At 39.7% G+C, this 17,442-nt stretch overlaps 1 protein-coding gene across 1 annotated transcript; it reads right to left on the bottom strand.

The window, feature by feature from the left end:
* Positions 1-27: 27 nt before the first annotated feature.
* On the bottom strand, positions 28-11,804 carry atxn10 (ataxin 10). Its single transcript, XM_084909813.1, has 11 exons — positions 11,652-11,804; positions 10,905-11,096; positions 10,503-10,588; positions 9,861-9,957; positions 9,591-9,755; positions 9,413-9,493; positions 9,030-9,186; positions 8,741-8,858; positions 8,327-8,511; positions 3,642-3,705; positions 28-1,972 (listed from the first exon to the last, which is right to left on the bottom strand). Exons 1-11 carry the CDS (start codon positions 11,780-11,782, stop codon positions 1,788-1,790), a joined length of 1,461 nt encoding a protein of 486 aa, XP_084765939.1. The 5' UTR covers positions 11,783-11,804; the 3' UTR covers positions 28-1,787.
* Positions 11,805-17,442: the final 5,638 nt, after the last annotated feature.

Genomic DNA, 17,442 nt, shown 5'->3' with positions numbered 1-17,442 from the left:
CAATATTTCAATAAAAACAAAGAGCTCTTTGATACACGCAGTCCTTTATTATGCATTAAACTCATTATTCATAACCTCATAGTACAACCCAAAGAAAATGAAGCTTTGAAACCCCAACCAGAAGGCACAAGTACATTATAGTAGAGGCCTGTGGTGTAAAATGCTGACATGGGAAACAAGAAATCATGACCTTGACCAATGTGGTACTAATGTGTTAGGAGATGACCACATGGCTGCAGCCATGCCACCTCATTCAGCCAGGCTGACTTGCACAGGCTCTTTCCTGTGAGGCTGAAAAGCATTGCAGCCATTCAGTCAAGTGCGACTAACAGCTGTTTTGTTAGCCGTCTGAAATCCTGGGGACCGGAACCCCATAAGCTCCCTTCACTATGTTGGCGGATCGAGAGGAGAGTCCGACCAATTGTTTCAACACATTTTGTCATTAAAAAATCAGGTGCAGAGCAAACAGGGTGGAGCAGGGTGTTGGCAGGCGCATAAAGCGCTGCTTTGTTGAGTTGTCAGGACCGTTCAGCTTATCCAGCAGCAGGAGGGATGTCATTCTGCAAACTAATGCTTATGGTCCGATTCCTCTCACTCGCTCTGCAGATGCACAATTCCAGTATGTTCTTATCTACTGCCTACTGATGTAGAATTGCTATCACAGGTCAGCAGACCAAACATGGCTACAGCTAAACAGGAAATACAATATTGATGAAATATTCCCGGAAAAGTCTCCGGAGTCTGGTATAATAAATAATAGATTGCTCAAAGTATTGTGAAGTGTAAGTTGGTGTTATTCTAGAATGGTTAGAACTCATCCTGCATGCCATGATCTCTCTAATGACTTATTTTTAATCATTAATGGATAGAAATAGAAGATTAGGGTGAAATTCACAAAACTATGTTAAGTATTTAACTAATACTGTTATAATCCTAAAACAAGAATAATTGGAAAGGCAAGCAAAAACACGGTAAACACACTGGGCCTTGTTTTTAAATAATGACACATGCATTTGTATTACTGCATTTCCCCCTTAAATTGCCTTAGCTTATAATATCGTTAATACCATATCTGTGTAGATAAGTGGATATTGGAAATACTTGAATAAGGTCTTCATATCATGACCAAGATGCCTCCATTTAATTAGGTAAGGCAGGGAGGGGGTAGATTACATCATGTTTTGGTCATTCTCTGTTTCATGGTTACTGCAGAAGTCACTATGGGCCTGGGATTAAACCCAAACCCCTGCTGGTATCATCTGTGTCTGTGAAAAGCAAAAAGCCAGGATACTGCAGTGCTCTTTGTCTTTGGATTAAACCGCAAAGCATCAGCCTTGCCAAAAGTTACCAGCATGAGCTCGCCACTAACAAACTCTTCATTTCCCAGACTTGGATCAAGACAAAGCCAGAGCTCCTGGCATCCTGACCTCTGCTTCTCTACCACGGATCTTTTGTTTACATTATAGTTTAGGCTTGAGTACCAGCATTACTGAGGTAGAAAAGTACGTTATAAAGCATAATACATACTTTTCTGATGGGACTTTTTTGATTATTGTGTGGGCAGCAGTGTGACTGTTAGTTATCCTGGACAGGCGCAGATAATATTTGTCTAATACTAAGCAGGCCTATAACCTGAAGAAGCTGCTTAAGTACTTGGTAACATTCATGAGGCTTTTAACACAAGCTGCATGTTCACCCATTAGCGTACACATTTCATGTATTCCCTTCTACTTTACATGGAAACCTGTTTATGGGTTGAGGACCTTCTTTTTCCTCACATATGTTTTTTAGGAGTCTTTCCTGACAGGTTTGAGCAGCAAGGTTCCATCTCGCTCTTCCACCAGGAAACCCAACTCCCTGACCGCGGAGTAGTCAGCTGTGCCGCAGCGTTCCAAAGTGGCAATCAGTTTCTGGTTCTCCGAGTTGTGCTCCACGAGGTTCCTGATGGTGAAGATTGCCCACTGGCTGATGACTAGAGATGCCCGGTTAAGGACAACAATGTCAAAGTTTCTGCTTTAGAGAGTGGAACATGCAGCTGTTCCGTCTTTTATTTTTAAACATATTTTTCAATGACTTATTATGCTTATTATTTCCTTATTTTCTCCTCATATTTATACAGCTTCAGAGGTAGATCTTCATATTAAAGATGGGAAAAGTTACAAATAATACAGTCGGCATATGTGGAAGCAATCCTTGTTAGACAAAAGCTTGGGAATCAGTTTCTGGCTTTCTCATAGAGAGGGGATCTCCATAATACAGTAAGGCTAAAAGCAGCCCCACCCACCTGCTCTTCAAACCTTGTGTTTCCAAGGGGCAGCCAATGAGAAGAAACCAGGTTTAAAGAGAGATGAATAGCTGAAACTACTCATTTCAGACAAAGGACAAACTGAGGGGTTACACCACAGCCAAGTTTATGAGAACTATGGATGATTTTGAACCGATTAAAAGTGAGCAACAAAACAAAACACATTACTATTGCCTAAAAACAAGCATCCATTTAACACTACTGCATCAATTTAAATCAAAATTTGTGGTCTTATTCAGTCTCTTTTGGAATTAAGTTTTGTATATTTGTACAGTAAAGCCGGTGAGTTTGCACCCCCCCCCCAAAAAAAAATGAAACCCCAACAACTTGGCATCGAGCTACAAGGTAGTAGATGTCATGCAAGATGGATCTAGGAAATGATTTGTTATAGAAAGAAAATACAATACCAACAAAACCTGGAAAATAGATCAAGCTCTTTCAACTCATGAGCAGTTTTTATTTTCCCTGGGTCATTGACTTCAAAGACAGCCTAACAAACAAACGGGTTTGCAGACAGGTTGTGTATGCTTTGCATTTCAGGTCACCCCATACACATTTTTTTTTCTAGATAACTACATTTTCTAGACAGGATGTAATGGTAGATAGACTGGGTTGTGGTTCTGTGTGTGTGAATGTGTCGGTAAGCAGACATGGAAGATAAACACGGGAACAAAAACAATGACCTGAAGACATATGCGTTTTCTCAAAGACTGTCAAAAAGTTGTGACAAAGATACATTATATGTGAGCTCTCTCCAGTTTAAAGTCAGGGTTTGTGGGTCTGATGAATGTGGTGCTGGAAGCGTCACTTTCTTTTAGTGCAATAAATAAGTGAAAACTCCGCAGTGTACCAACTGTTTATTTTCTTTCTTCCAAGGTCTGCTGGTACCCATCAGCTAATTGAATCAAGCCCAATAAAGTGTAACTCCACTGGATAGAAGAAGAAAGTTTAGCATTTTACTTTAGTTGTGTATTGAACTGGATTTAAAGTTTACAAAACAAAATTTGCATGTTGAATTAGCCATTTTAACACCAACTGCAACCCATCACATGATGCTGTCAACCATCTGCAAGCACAGCAACATAACTCTCTTCACATTTCGGCACCCTTTCCTTGCCAGCCAGTACACACTGCAACAATTAAAGCTCAAGGCAAAGTTGTGTTTTGTTTTTTGTGCATGGGCAGGCAAGCCCACTAGCTTTACTGTACAAATATACAAAGCTTAATTACAAAAGAGCCCACAAACTTTTTGCTTAAATATGAAGAATGATTTAAATAAACATGAAATATGGCTACATTACCACAGCTTCATATTTATACTTCACAGAAAGGATACAAGGATTGTTGCTGTCAATGTTGCAGTTATCCAAGATGAGGGGGATGCCTTCAAGTTCTCGCACCTATGGGATATAAGAAAATGATATAAAATATAGAGTAACTCAGCTGCCAGGTCCCCAGCTAATTTCACAGTGTTACCTTCTAATGAATTAGAATGTAATTAATTACCCAATTTCTTTTGCTTGTTTTCACTGTTGTTTGTTCAACTTTAACGGTAACATATTACTGTAACTAGGGCTGTGCGATATGACCAAAATCTCATATCCCGATATAAGAATTCTATCATCCCGATAACGACATAAATCACAAAAATGTAACATTTTCTGTAAATTCTGTGAATCTCGGGCAGCTCGACTTGCGGAAAGTGTTTCCAGCTGCGCGTCATGCACCATTTTCTTTGTGAGTATTTATTACACGGCGTGCTGCGGGGAAAAGCCTGTTCTAACGTTTGAGTCTAAGGTTTATTTTTTAGTACCTGGCGGCTCTTTTTTACTTCTCATCCGTAAATACTCTGCTCTTTCACGTGATTCAGTTTATTTTGAAAAGTCTCAACAGGATCTTGAGCTTTATTATGAAAGGTTTATGTGGAACATAAACAAGCGGACATGCGATGGTGTTACCGTCGTTGTTGCTAACCACAACGCATAAAAACAGGCGCTTGTCTGTCCGTAGTGTGGTTATATTAAATATAAGAGAAAGAGAGAACTTTAAGAAATTAATATAGCCACTACAGTGACCATCAAAACGATGAAAAAAATATTGCCGTAAACAGTTTATTTTGCGACACCACGAAACAAACAATAGCGTAAAATGAAACGATAGACGTTTTTATATCGTCATCCGATATATATCGTTATATCGAACAGCCCTAACTGTAATGTAACGTAAGGTGTTGTTGACTACTTGATTCATTATCATCACTTCACCTGTCGGCTCAGCAGGTGTACTCGCAGTGAAACAGAGCAGAACGAGGCAAAACTAGCTCAACTATAAATGACAGCAGTAAGCAGCTGCCTGATGACTCTCACATTGAACCAATATGAGACCAGTGTAAATAAATCGTCAAATGCCAATTTAGTATATTTATCCTTGGAGGTAATTTATTCCCAAATTATACTTTCCAAAATCAGGAAAAAACAGAGCCTGATATAGCTTGATACAAAATGATTTTGGCTGCTCCATCCACCTCCATCTCAAACTATCCTCAGCATCCTCTTTTAAACCAGACCTTTCTGTGGATCCGCCTTCATTACGTCCATGAATTGTCTCTCTGGTCTTCCTCTTTTTCTCCAGGCTGGCAGCTCCATCGTCAATATCTTTAATGAAATATATCCACTGTCCCTCCTCTGCACATGTCCAAACCAGCTCAGCCTTGTGTCTCTAACTTTGAACTGTCCCTCTGATGTACTCTTTCCCAGTCTTGTCCATCCCTGTCACTGCAGCTACTACAGCTCAGCACATCAATTTTGTTCTTGAAAATCAACCAGTACCACTCACACCTCAGGTATGTCAACTGGACCGACTTGAATAACACATTATTTTTAATTTAACACTGGTATTGGATCAGTACTCAGCATCTGCTGAAGTAAAAACATTTACATATCAAGACCACAAACTGTCCATTGTTTATGCAAGAATAAAACCAGATACTCTTAATGAGATGACTTATTAAGTGAACAAAACTATAGCAAAAGGTTTTGCTGTACAGTCTCTAGTTACTTTATATCTCTTTTTCAGGAGGAAACAAATCTGTATAAACTTACTTAAACAGATACTTTATATCCAAGATTTACTGAAAGAATTTGTGAGACGTTTATCGAGGTTCACGATTCGAGTTAAGAAACAGCAGACAAAGGAACAGTACAGAGATGCCCTTAGCAGAGCCTCACATCCATGCAAACAAAGCAGTGTGGTTGTGGGTTAGTCTAAGAGCACCACAACAGGACAATCTGTTCTTTATCATGCGTCTCATTCTATAGGCTTAATTGTTGTATTTGCTTTCTGTTGCCCTCCGCACGCCGTTGCGGTTACTCTCCAAACACACTGGAGCAACAGAACAAGACAAAGTGCTGAGTTACAGAAAATGGAAATGTCATTTACACTGTCAAAGAAACAGAGCACGCAGGTCTGCGTTTTCCACTTTAGGAATCATTGTCTGAAGTTACTAAAATTATATTTAAACTCATAAAAGGGATGAATAACAAGCAGCTGGACCCTGACTTTCAGTCCGGCACAAGCAGTTCCTCGCTTTGCATGCACATCTTAAATTACAATCTCTCCCAAAGGTGAACAGAACGACATTTGGTTTACTGGAAGAAATCTGGGTGAAAACAGATACGTGGTGATTTCTGACCACTGACAGACCACAGATCAGCATCCATAAATATTATACAGGGGCCAACTGAGGGTGGCCATCCCACAAGCATTCCACAAATCTGTTCCTATTAAGTACAACCGAGTCTACAAAGTGATGTTGATACTGTCTGCTTTATTACCCATCTGTGCTTTACGCTGATAGCTGCATGCTGAAAGATGTCAATTGAGAAAAACTGATAAGATTTCTAAAATAAACAAGAAGCTAATGTTTCACATTTGAGCGGAAAAGCGAGTTGTGTTGAAAGAACCCACAGCCTCTCGCTCAATTAGACTTTGCACTCGTTTGCACTCCTCGGGAGATTTGGTTTGAGGTTGCATGCAGCAGCCCATTTACTAGAACCTGCCTCTGAGCATGATCATTTAGTGGAGAGGTCAAACAAAGCAAACTAATTCAGGTGGGCCTCCCAAACCTCGCAGTCACATTTACACTTTTGACCCTCCAACTGTGTTGGACTGATTAAGGGTATTTGTTTAAATGCTAGGAGACCAAGGATCGCATTGGAAGGGCAGACCAGCAGGCTAGAATAAATGTAAGCAAAGAAAAACATTTAAATTTTAGGGTTTGTAAATATTTTCCTTTTCTAAATTCGATAATTGTTCTAAACCATAATTTCCTGACAGAACTATCAGTACATATTATAAAACTAACCAAAGAGGCTTTGGGCTATTTTCAATATGCTAATGTGTCTCCCAGCTTCCTTCACTTGACTCGTTCTTGTGTCTTACCTCCTCCTCCTACTGAGGATGGGAGAGAGACAAGGAAGAGAAGCATATAAGCACCGACATTTACTAATGATGAGAATATCCACATTCCCACGTATAAAACCTTACCGCTGCTCATCTTTCACAGCTAGATAGCTAGCACGTACAGGTAGGAATCAACAGGCACCACGTGATAAGATATCGTGACAATATGATGTTCTTGTGACTTTTTTTTTTTTACATTTTGCAATATGCTGAGTGTTGCAATAACATATTTTGTGATTTATTTTTTTGTAGCTGAAAATGATGTTCTAAAGTTAACTTTTGTCAGTATCTTTTTATCCAAAAAGAAAGTTATCTCACTTCAGTTATTTTTCTACTGCAAAATGAGATATTCAAGCACACAAACACTGTCACCGAAACCTGCCATCCATGCTGCCGGACAGAGTCAGTCTCCTGTCACTTTACAATTACACGGTGTCAAGTTAGCAATTACACGTAACCCATTTCTGATAATACAGCAACTATCTGTAATAAATAGGCACATAATGCTGTCTCAGCAACCTTCCTGTTCTACAGGAATATAACCAGAATGCAACCACTCAGCTGAGTCAAGTCCCCTCAAATTGTGCTCATTCTGACTGATAGCAGTATGTTGGTAGTCTTCCTGCATTTCTAAATTAAACAGCAATTATTTAAAATAATCTCTCAGAGTGTGACTGCAGTCATTCCAAGTCAGACTGCAACCGTTTGCAGAAAAGCTTCCTATCAGGCGACCTGTGCAATCACCTTGTGACCAAAAGTGGTCATGACCGTTAAGCTCTGCGCAGCCATTTAGTACAATATGAAAAAAGTCAATACAATCACCAGTCAGCCAGCTATGTTTTTGTAGATGCAAGGTGGTTGCTGTCCTATTTTTACTGTGACTGAGTCATTAGCTTGCTCTGAATTAGAAGGTAGCGTTGTTTGCTCAGCTAACATTTATCTCATGAAGATGGTGCATGAGATAAGCCATCTTTTTCAAAGTATCCTCACAGTATTATTTAATAAAATACTGATTTTTTTGCTGTACCGCTATAGACAATAATGGCAAGGAAAATATTGTGATAGCATACTGCATAGATTGTTCCTCTCCCCTACTAGATAGATAGAAAAAATAGCTCAAGTGCTTGAGCAGATTTCCCCACCTAACAGTTATTTCAAAATGCCTCCGGGTACTTATTTGGGCAGCTATTTTGAAGTTTTACTTAAAGAAACGCTTCAGATGTGACAGATTTAAGTACAAGACTCTGTGAGTGTCTGTCTCTGACAGATAGGTAGACAGACAAAGTTCTCTTTATGTCCCACTAATAGTATAATCATGAAATACTGTATGTAAATTCTCAACATATTTAAAATGGCAGCATATGAAGGACTCTGAGGTGCAGAAGTATGATTTTTAGGTCAAGGAAAGACAGAGGACAAGTGGAAATATGACTCAGCACATTGAACTACCTCTGATCTGGAAATTATGGCTTACAGCAAAATTTTCATTCACTCTTCGTCACAGTAGTTATCAAGTACCACCACAAACTTCCATCCCTCCACTCATTCATTTGTCCAAACCTTGTTCTGGTTGTTGGTATTGCTGTAGCAGAGGTTTCCTATGAGCCTGATGAGGTGTGCCTTAAAGCTGATGACAGGAGAATAAGAAGAAGAGTCTCCATCTCCACTGAAGGAGGAGAAGTTCTGAGCAGCACTGAAAATATTCTTACTGGCCTTCCCAGTGGCGTGTACCTGCTCCAGGAGCTCTGCATGGACAGTTTGTGACAGACAACGGGAAAAGCAGAACACCTTCTGAGAAGCAGCATAAAGCTATTCAGATTATAGCTGATTTTGACAAATGAGATTCTGCTTTTCTCCTTTAAGAAACAGATTAAATGATAAACCTCAAACTTTCCAGCATTTGGACTTTGCGGGCTGTTTAATTTAATGTCTGCTGTTGCTCGGTTGTTGACTTAATGGCTGTTTTTCATTTACCAACAGTAGTTACTAGAAGGTCTGGATGATCCTGTAGGAACATGAACTGCTTGTGGTCTGAGGTCATCTCACACAGCACATCCAGCAGACTAATCACTGTTAGTGCCTCCTGCAGGACCTGCAGGGGATTGCAACAAACGGGGGGCAGTCCACAGAGTAAGAATCTTTTGAGACACAATACTGAGAGTCAAAATGACTGAAACATAGGTTAATTCATTTCACACAGGGTAAGACTAACAAACGCAGGGTGAAAAACCCGCGGAAATTGTGTTGAATTTATGATCTGTACCTCATCACTGGACGCCGAACCCGTAGCAAGTGTGAGCACAGCGCCACAACCTTTCTGGAAGGAAGTGGCCAGGAAACGAGCCACACTGGGAGGGATGCCACAGTCTTCTGAGCCCTCCTCTCTTAGCTGGGCTAAAAGTAGCTCTAATAAAGTAACTCTGAAAAACAAAATGTACATCTATATGAAGCATCTATAGTTTTTATTTAAATATTAGCTGTTTTTACTACTATTCTGTGCATCAATTCTCTGCAGTGCAAAAACCAAACAAACTAAAATAATAATAGGCTGAAAGGTGTTGTAGCATACATTTAACCAGATTTTTTTTTTTTACAATTCTGTTTAAATGAATTGTTCATGTTTTTGTCCAAACAAAAATGAAGTACCTATCATGGTGAGACATTTCAGAGTACATGTTCTCCACCAGCGATGAAGACCTCAGGAAATGCTGTGTTGCAATCAGCACTCTGAAAAATCAATAAATAGCAACGGGAAAGTAGCACTTAAATATGCCCTTAATGCATAACAACAGTTTTCAAGTTAGTACCATAATGATGCACTTACGTCCAGTCCAGCTCAGGCTGAGTCCTGCAGAGCTCCATCACCCTGAGAGCCAGCTCAATGTTCTGTGGCTTGGACAAATCTTCCACCTTGGCCTCATCCAGGCATGTGTGGATTACCATCGAGGTGTAGTTCACGGTCTTCTCATCGTCAGTGCTAAGCAGCTGCCTGTTTGGATACGTTCGGGTTGACAGAATTACCAATATAGAATCTGCATGTGATTTTGGAGTCAAACAAAAAGATGAGGATGAGATTTTGACACACAGAACTTACAGGAAAAGGTCTGGGAAGCTTATCATCCAAATGTCATCTTTGCACAACTGGTTACCAACAGCCAAGTTACCAAGAAACTGGATGCCACAGCGAAGAGCTGAGGCACAGAAAACAGATCAAAAATAAGAAAAAACATTCAACATTCATTTTCCTCCATGGTGTATTACTTTTATGTCCCTCTAGACAGTTAAAGGTTTTTGCCTACTCTTGAATACAAAAGAACTTGACAGAACGGTTTCTCATAAAACACAAAGAACCCTAAAAAAAAAAAAGAAAAAGAAAAGAAAAACAGCTCTTGATAGTGACATTGTGACAGGATGTAAACATTAATGACATCCTCCCCTAACCTGAGCTGTAATATTAGCTGGATGCACACTTCTTCTGGTTGGCGGATGTAGACTGTTGACAGAAAATAGTTCTTACATGAAACTGCCTACACAAAGGCATAATATTTTTTTGACTAGTCAAAGTCATAATTTCTTTTACAATTTGAGCACCACAAGACAAAAACAGCACAATCTACTTCCATCTCTAACAACCTCTATAGCTCACTTCAAAACTATTTAGTTGGCTTTGAAAGGGACAAAGGAAAAACACATAAGTATTGTACCTTAAGCATCAGTGGCTGAATTTTAGACTTACGTTCGAAGATGGTATCTGGAATCTCCATATTTACAGTAGATAAAAATCTCAGGAGTTTGAGGGATACATCAATGAAACCAAGTTCCCTAGTTGACAAAGACACATTATGTCAAGTGTTTCTTTGTCTTAAGAAAGGAGGCACCCAATAATCTAACAAACTTTGACATAATATTTTAATAAACTGCAAAAATAGCACTTCAACAAATCCTGCAATTGCAAAGATATAATTATACAAGTTCCTTAAACATAAACTGCCAACTTTTAGCAGGAAAAATGCTCAAGAAGGATTTTTAGCAGAGTTTCCAAATAAATCAGTCACTAAACTCTATGACCATTGTTTACTTAATTAATTTGTATTTTCTGAAAGATCCCCCTCATGCTGCTTTGTGACATCGGGGATACCTGAGCAGACTCTGGTTACGTATACTCTGGACACAGGAGTTCCTCTGAGCTCTGAAGCACTCTGCGGTCAGCTGGAGCTGCAGGGTAAAGGTCTGCACATCCTCACTGTCCAAGCCGGCAGCCTGCAGCTCTTCACAGAGTCTGGTCAGGACCTTCACAAGAGTGGAGAATGTCTTCTCCTCCACAGCATCTCTGACAACGACAAACAGGTGAACAAATACACAATATTCATTTCATTTGCAGTACCCTCACTGGGAGGCCACCAGATATAAAACACAGATGTAGTTAATAACGCGGTATTTGCACTACATTAGCTGGATCTTGCGTGAAACACTGTCTTTTTTCCATTAAGAAAAAAATAAACATGAAGTTTACAATTTGAATCCAATGTGCGGGATACTCCTGTGCTACAAATACTACAGAAGGGAGCATAATGTCACGTGCACAGGCCGTTAAATTTTAATAAGCAGAGTTAGCTCCTGCACAGGAAAAACAATGCCAGTAATGCTTAAAAATGTGCTTTTAGTACAAAACCACATATTTAAGCTATACTGCTGATATGTGTTAGTTTTGTTTTTTTATGCTGCAGCGACAATTATTAGGTCTGAGTTCAGAAACCGGGCGTGCCGTTATATTTGGCTGTGCGTAGTTGACAGTTGGGTATTTTCAAGTTACTGCTAGCTTAGCCGGACCGCACTGATACGGCCCATTTCCGTATAAAACATAAATAAATTACCCAGACCTCACCTGTATTCGACATCCCGCAGCGCAGCTGTAAATGTTTTTAAAGTCTGCAAGTGTTCAGGTCCGTGTTTTTCATTTAAAATGCCAGCGATGGACGCTGAGGTCCCCAAAATGATGTCGGTGGAAGCTGCCATGTTTGCCTGTTTCACGCTTGTGGGCGGGACGTCCGGAAAACTCTTTAAGACATTATTGGTTCAAATCAGTATGGGGCGGGGACTGAGCATGTGCTGCTGTTTTCTTGGTGAAGAAGAGTGGCCTAGACTGCTGTGTAATGAAGGCTGTGACTGCAAATAGACTCTACAGAATGAATTTTCATGTGTTTTGGGATAAAACTGTGGGTAAAAATGACTTAACTATTCTGTGTTTCACTGTAATGATTTGATTAAGCACTTAGCACTGAGAAAGACAGAAGTAAAAATAGAACTGATGAGAGCCATCAAGCTTCTGGAGACCAAGGTTATTTTAGTTAACTAAAAAAAGGTACAAACTAAAAATACTTATGAAATAACATTTTAGTTGACTAAAATAAAACAAATAAAACATAGACTTAAATGTAAAACTAACTGCAATTATTTTATGAACTTGGAAAACTAACTAAATTTGTTTGTTTGTTTTTTAAAATGGAGAGACCAAACTCTATTTAATCTAGTCTAATTTTGTACCCATTATAACCTCCCTAAAATTGCTATAGGATGCAGCTGCATTCACATCTCAAATCCATTCACCAAAACCAACATTTGAAAAGTTCAAATGTCAATCCATTCAACCCAGATAGTTTATAGAACAGCTACTGCAACTGCAGCTGCAAAGCTGCAAGACAAGCCTTTGTGATTTCCATGTAGAGTGGCAAATTTTAGATTACAGATCCATTATGGTTGTCCCTTGTATTTCCACTGGCCTGGAACAGCACAGCAGCGGTGAAAAGCAGCTCGCTGCTGAGAAGAGTTGATTACGGATGGTAGGAAGCATCCACCTCAAGCAATTTGTCAGCCTTAAAATGAGGCAATGAAAGAAGCAAACATTCCCTTTATAGAATTCCCATTATTCATTTTTCAAGTGGAATAACTGGAAATATCCTCACAAACTAGAAATGCTGTGGCATGATCGGGGAATCTGAAGAGTTGAGTTACAGGAAAAACAGGACATCCTATCAGGGTTCAGCCATTCTAGAAACCTCAGTAATGTTAACTAGACGGCGGCTGGTTTAGTCTGCTGTGGCAGACGATCTAGCTCTCTCGGAAAAAGAAAAAACAAAAACATCAAGACAATCAACCACACACACAGTTTTTATTATTCACAGATGGTCGGACATTTTGCCTGTACAAAACACAATCAGCGTTGTTAAATGAAACACTTTAATACCAAGTGAATCATGTCGTATTTGGTCTTTCAAGACAGAGAAAAATGCAAGGAGAAATGAAATGGCTCCTTGTGTCGAGCAGCAGTTTGTCACAGCGGCACTCACGACAGCAAACTGAGCTGAACCTAAACACAGCGCACAGTGGTTAAGGAAATTATAAATGTTTATTTGCACCCTGATGGTCTAATACCAGAGCCTGTTTCATCCCACTCTTGTAAAATCCATGTTTCAACACATATGGCATAGCGCTAACAAAGGAGAAATTCATTTGTGGTGCGAACATTTTCAGCCATGCGTGAAGTGTGGCTCTGTGAAGACGTGCTTCAATTCAGACATTTGTGGACTCAATATTATGTAACCTTCTAATTTTCATCCCCCCGAGTGCTCTAATTTGTGGTTTTGAGTGAAAGGCTGCGGTTGAATAGTTATTTGCTGCTCTGAATGAATGAAAATCTCTGTTATGTGACATATATGAAACAAAAGTAAAAGTATTTAGGATACTGTAGTGTTAACACAACACAAAACAGTTTCCTTAAGGCACTTGATATTGTAAGGTAAAGACAGCTACAGTAATACAGAGAGAAACCCCTCAGTTGACCCCCTATGAAAAAGCACTTGGCAACAATGGGAAGGAAAAACTCCCTTTTAACCAGAAGCAGTCTCCAGCAGAACCAGACTGTAGAAGGAGCATGCCCCTTCATGTTCTGTTAGACATCACCTCTGCTGACTGGGGTCACTCAAGTGGACTTCTCTAGCACATTTGTGGTGGTGGAGCCTTTTTTTTTTTTTTTAAATCAGTTTCTGTAAAATTATATTGATTTCTGTGCAGTTTATTGTGTAAACACCTAATCCAAGAGGTACTTAGCATCTCTGGGTATCCTGAGATCCTGGGTATCCTGGGTATCTCTGGGGATGATGTATAAAACCCTCCTTCTGGGTTCAAACTACACTGTGTTCATTAAGGCTGTTGTCTTTTTAATGTGTTTTAATGCTTTATATTCTTGAATTCAAGAATTGGTCAAAATCGCCTGTACCATACACAGGGATTCCCCATTTTTCTCTATGGGTCGTAGATCTGGGTCATCCTCAAACACGACCTCAACAACCTTGAGGTCTTCCAAACGCGCTGTTTGCGTCAGATTCTCCGTGTGTCCCTCCGTGATAGTCTAAGCAACGCGTGATACGTAGTTAATGTCACCAGCAGGCCTCAATGGAAGAGCTGATTAGGAAGCGACGACTGCAATGGTTTGGCCACATCTGCCACGTGAGCAACCATTGCCTGCCATACCGCCTTTTGATGCAGCAGCATCAGAGTGAGAGTGATGAGAGACCTCCAAGAAGACTTGGATCAAGCAAATTGAAGATGATCTTAAACAACAACGTCTAACCCTCAAGCAAGCAAAGGTGAAGGCAAGAGACCACAAGACCTGTAAGTGCATTGTTGATCAAGATGGAAACCCTATGACACTCACAGCGACGTATTGGCTTCATGGACAATCTCCCTGCCAACCGCCAGCTAGGGACAAAAGAAGAGGAAGAAGAAGACAAAAGAATGCTTTATATCTTATTTGATTTAATCTGAACAAGCCCCCTGTGGCTTGCTAACTAAGCTTGCTAGCATTAGCTGACAACATACTCCACCCTCTGCTCTAAGGAACCACTGCACACCTCATAATAACTCATGTTCAGAGACTGTAAAGTGTTAATTCAGTATGTTCTCAAGCCATTTGTAAGTATTTTCGAGGTTCAGTGGACCACATTTTCCTGTTGGGGAATGTTTTTGCAATGGAGGTGAATGCTTGGTACGCAACAGTGTTTAGGTGGTATCAAAAATGCCAGGACCCATTACTTTAGTAACTTGCTAGCGCTTTTAATGTTGTGGTCAACGGCTTTATTTATTTATTTATTTTTTATCTCAGCTCAGAAGCAGAATTCAGAGATGAAGGCATGGATGGTTTCAGAGCCACCTTCAACACAAAGTCCTTGGGACCAGTTATAAGATTCTGCTGGATTTCACCTGAGTGATTAGTGACAGATTTGAATTAGTAAATTTTCAGTTTATATAGTATCTAAATGTAAAAATAGACCATAAATGCACAATTGATTGAATAAAAAAAAAACCCTATATATTATAGAGAACTGACTGCCATTTGTAACCATAACTCTCTTTCCTATACAATCGTGCTTGTTTGAAGTACTTCACCACATCGAAAGAGAAGTGGTCATCTGCTTCCAGGTTCTCAAAGAAACACCACTGGCACCTTGGTAAGGGTTAACCTCTAAAGCTGTCCTGAGTACAACTATTTGTAATGCAAAAAGATGGTTTAAGGTTTTTAATAGACTAAAAAAGCAAACCACAATGTGCATTCAGTGTTTTACACACATTTTTACATTATGATTTAATAACTGTTCTACAGATTGAGACAAATGTTATCTTTAGCAGAGTCATGATGCTTGCAAATAATTTCCTGGATTAAAGTTCCTACTTCTTTAATAATACGATACCAGACACCAGAGACACACACGGTTTCACACATAGATGAAATGTATTTTTGCTCCACTTTTCTTTACCCTCCAGTTCAGCACAGTCTCTGAAGGTTGGCAGAGAGATGGCAGTTGGGGCGATGAGGTTAAAAACACAGTTGGTGTCACATGGCTGGCAGGCCTTAGCACATCACAGTGACTGAGTGGCTGTGATACTGTTGGACCTAAGTGTGACAGAGAGGAGCCATCAGTAAGAGACGATATGCAAGGAAAAAGTGGGATCTGTAATGCAATCTGACAGACATGTGTGACTGATACAGAATTCAAAAGTCATCATATAAAAAGACTTTAACTAAAGCCCCACAGCCGCCTTGAGCAAGAAGAACCTGGCAACACCTGAATAGTCCCATAGACCTCTATGGTAAGCCGAGCAATGGGCGCCTTAAAAAGAGGCCAAACCCTGATTCCAAACCCTAGAATCAAGTGGGTGAGGGTTCCCCTAACGTGAAGACAGTGGTGCTTTTACAACACGACCTCAAAAACTGTAGAGGGAGCTGAGCCATGTAATTACAAGCAAGCAGGTGAGTCCAAGTTGTTCGCTGCGAAACGGGGCCAAGCCACAGAAATGATTGTGTGGTATTCCACACCACTGCAGTGCCACCAAGGAAAAACAGGCGGAGAAAAATTTAGAAGAGGGTATGTAAGAATGAATGTCATTTGTTGTGATCCAATGGCACATTCACATTTCTGAGGAAGAAAAGGAAACCGACTCAAAATCAGCAACTGAATCAGCATTAAGGAATTAAGGCCACCACAAGCAGGTAATATTACTTTTTCCATGCAGAAAACTATATTTTCCATTTATTTCCATTTTTGGAAATTGTTATATAATCCAAAGATATTGCAGAATTACACTGACATATATTTCATACCTTGGCACTTTCAATCAGCTTCACATGCACCAAACCTCGAAAACCAGCAGGAGGAAAGTGGAAGAGGGGAAAATTTGTCTGGTTGCATTTATTCAGCTGACCAATGCAGCTACTGGACTTTTGGTATCAATTACAGCAAATTAAGTGATAGCCACCCAACACCAACACTAAAAGCATCATCCATCAAATGAGTTAAAATGCTGCTCTACCACTAATTGAGCCCACCATTTTGGCTGGGCCCCAGGTGCCTATAAATAAGAGCCACGCTTATTTTCCTTGCATTCCTCTAAGGCGAGGCCTCTTTGATCTTTTGGCCACTTGGAAGTGATCATCGGAAAAATTGGTTTCAGGGTTCAAAATGACCACAGCCAAGGAAGAATGAGTACTGAGAGAAATTAAAGCCAATGTGTATCTGTGTGCTTTAAATGTTGGAGAGCAAAAAGCGACTTTAATCTCGCAGCTTTAATTTCAAACACAAAGAGTAGGGTGTATAAATGTATTAAAAGGAAACTTTGTGTATGTGAGATGCCATCACTACTTTATGAATATATAAACAGTATTCACATGGTGAAGGGCAACTTAAAAGCCCCATCTAGTGGTCTATGGGGTCTCCTAATATTCTAAATGACATGTAACAAGAAATCTCAGAACAAATATCAAGATTACAAATAATTTAAAAATCTGCTTTGCTTTCTCACTAAGAGTAGGGGTAAAATGGATATAATTCCAGTGTGTCCAAACTAAAATTAGCCACTCTGTCCAAACTGTAACAAATACACTTGCAATCCTCATAGATTTTTCGGTTAAATAACAAATTGTTGACTTATGGAGGGTTTATGTGACTGTTAGTTTTGGTCCTGTCTTTTTCTGGGTTTTTTTATGTTACAATTACCATGTTTTCTTTTGGTGCTTGCATTTCTTTTGTCAGTTCGTTCTACTACCCGTCTTTCTACTTTTTTTGGGTGACTATCTGCCATGTTTTCCAAGGTAAACCACGAACGGGTGTATAGATAGCCCA

Source organism: Perissodus microlepis, chromosome 17 (genome assembly GCF_051167445.1).
Source record: "Perissodus microlepis isolate ML-2025 ecotype Zambia chromosome 17, ASM5116744v1, whole genome shotgun sequence".
Lineage (NCBI taxonomy): Eukaryota > Metazoa > Chordata > Actinopteri > Cichliformes > Cichlidae > Perissodus > Perissodus microlepis.
This window is presented reverse-complemented; position numbering and strand designations above follow the sequence as displayed.

What these genes read in the sequence shown, in the direction of transcription:
- atxn10 (XM_084909813.1), bottom strand. Translation starts at nt 11,782, where the DNA reads ATGGCAGCTTCCACCGACATCATTTTGGGGACCTCAGCGTCCATCGCT. An exon ending in CTGCGGGATGTCGAATACAG is followed by an intron (nt 11,097 to 11,651) that starts GTGAGGTCTGGG and finishes TGTCGTTGTCAG; the next exon opens with AGATGCTGTGGAGGAGAAGA. An exon ending in AGCTTCCCAGACCTTTTCCT is followed by an intron (nt 9,756 to 9,860) that starts GTAAGTTCTGTG and finishes GTATCCAAACAG; the next exon opens with GCAGCTGCTTAGCACTGACG.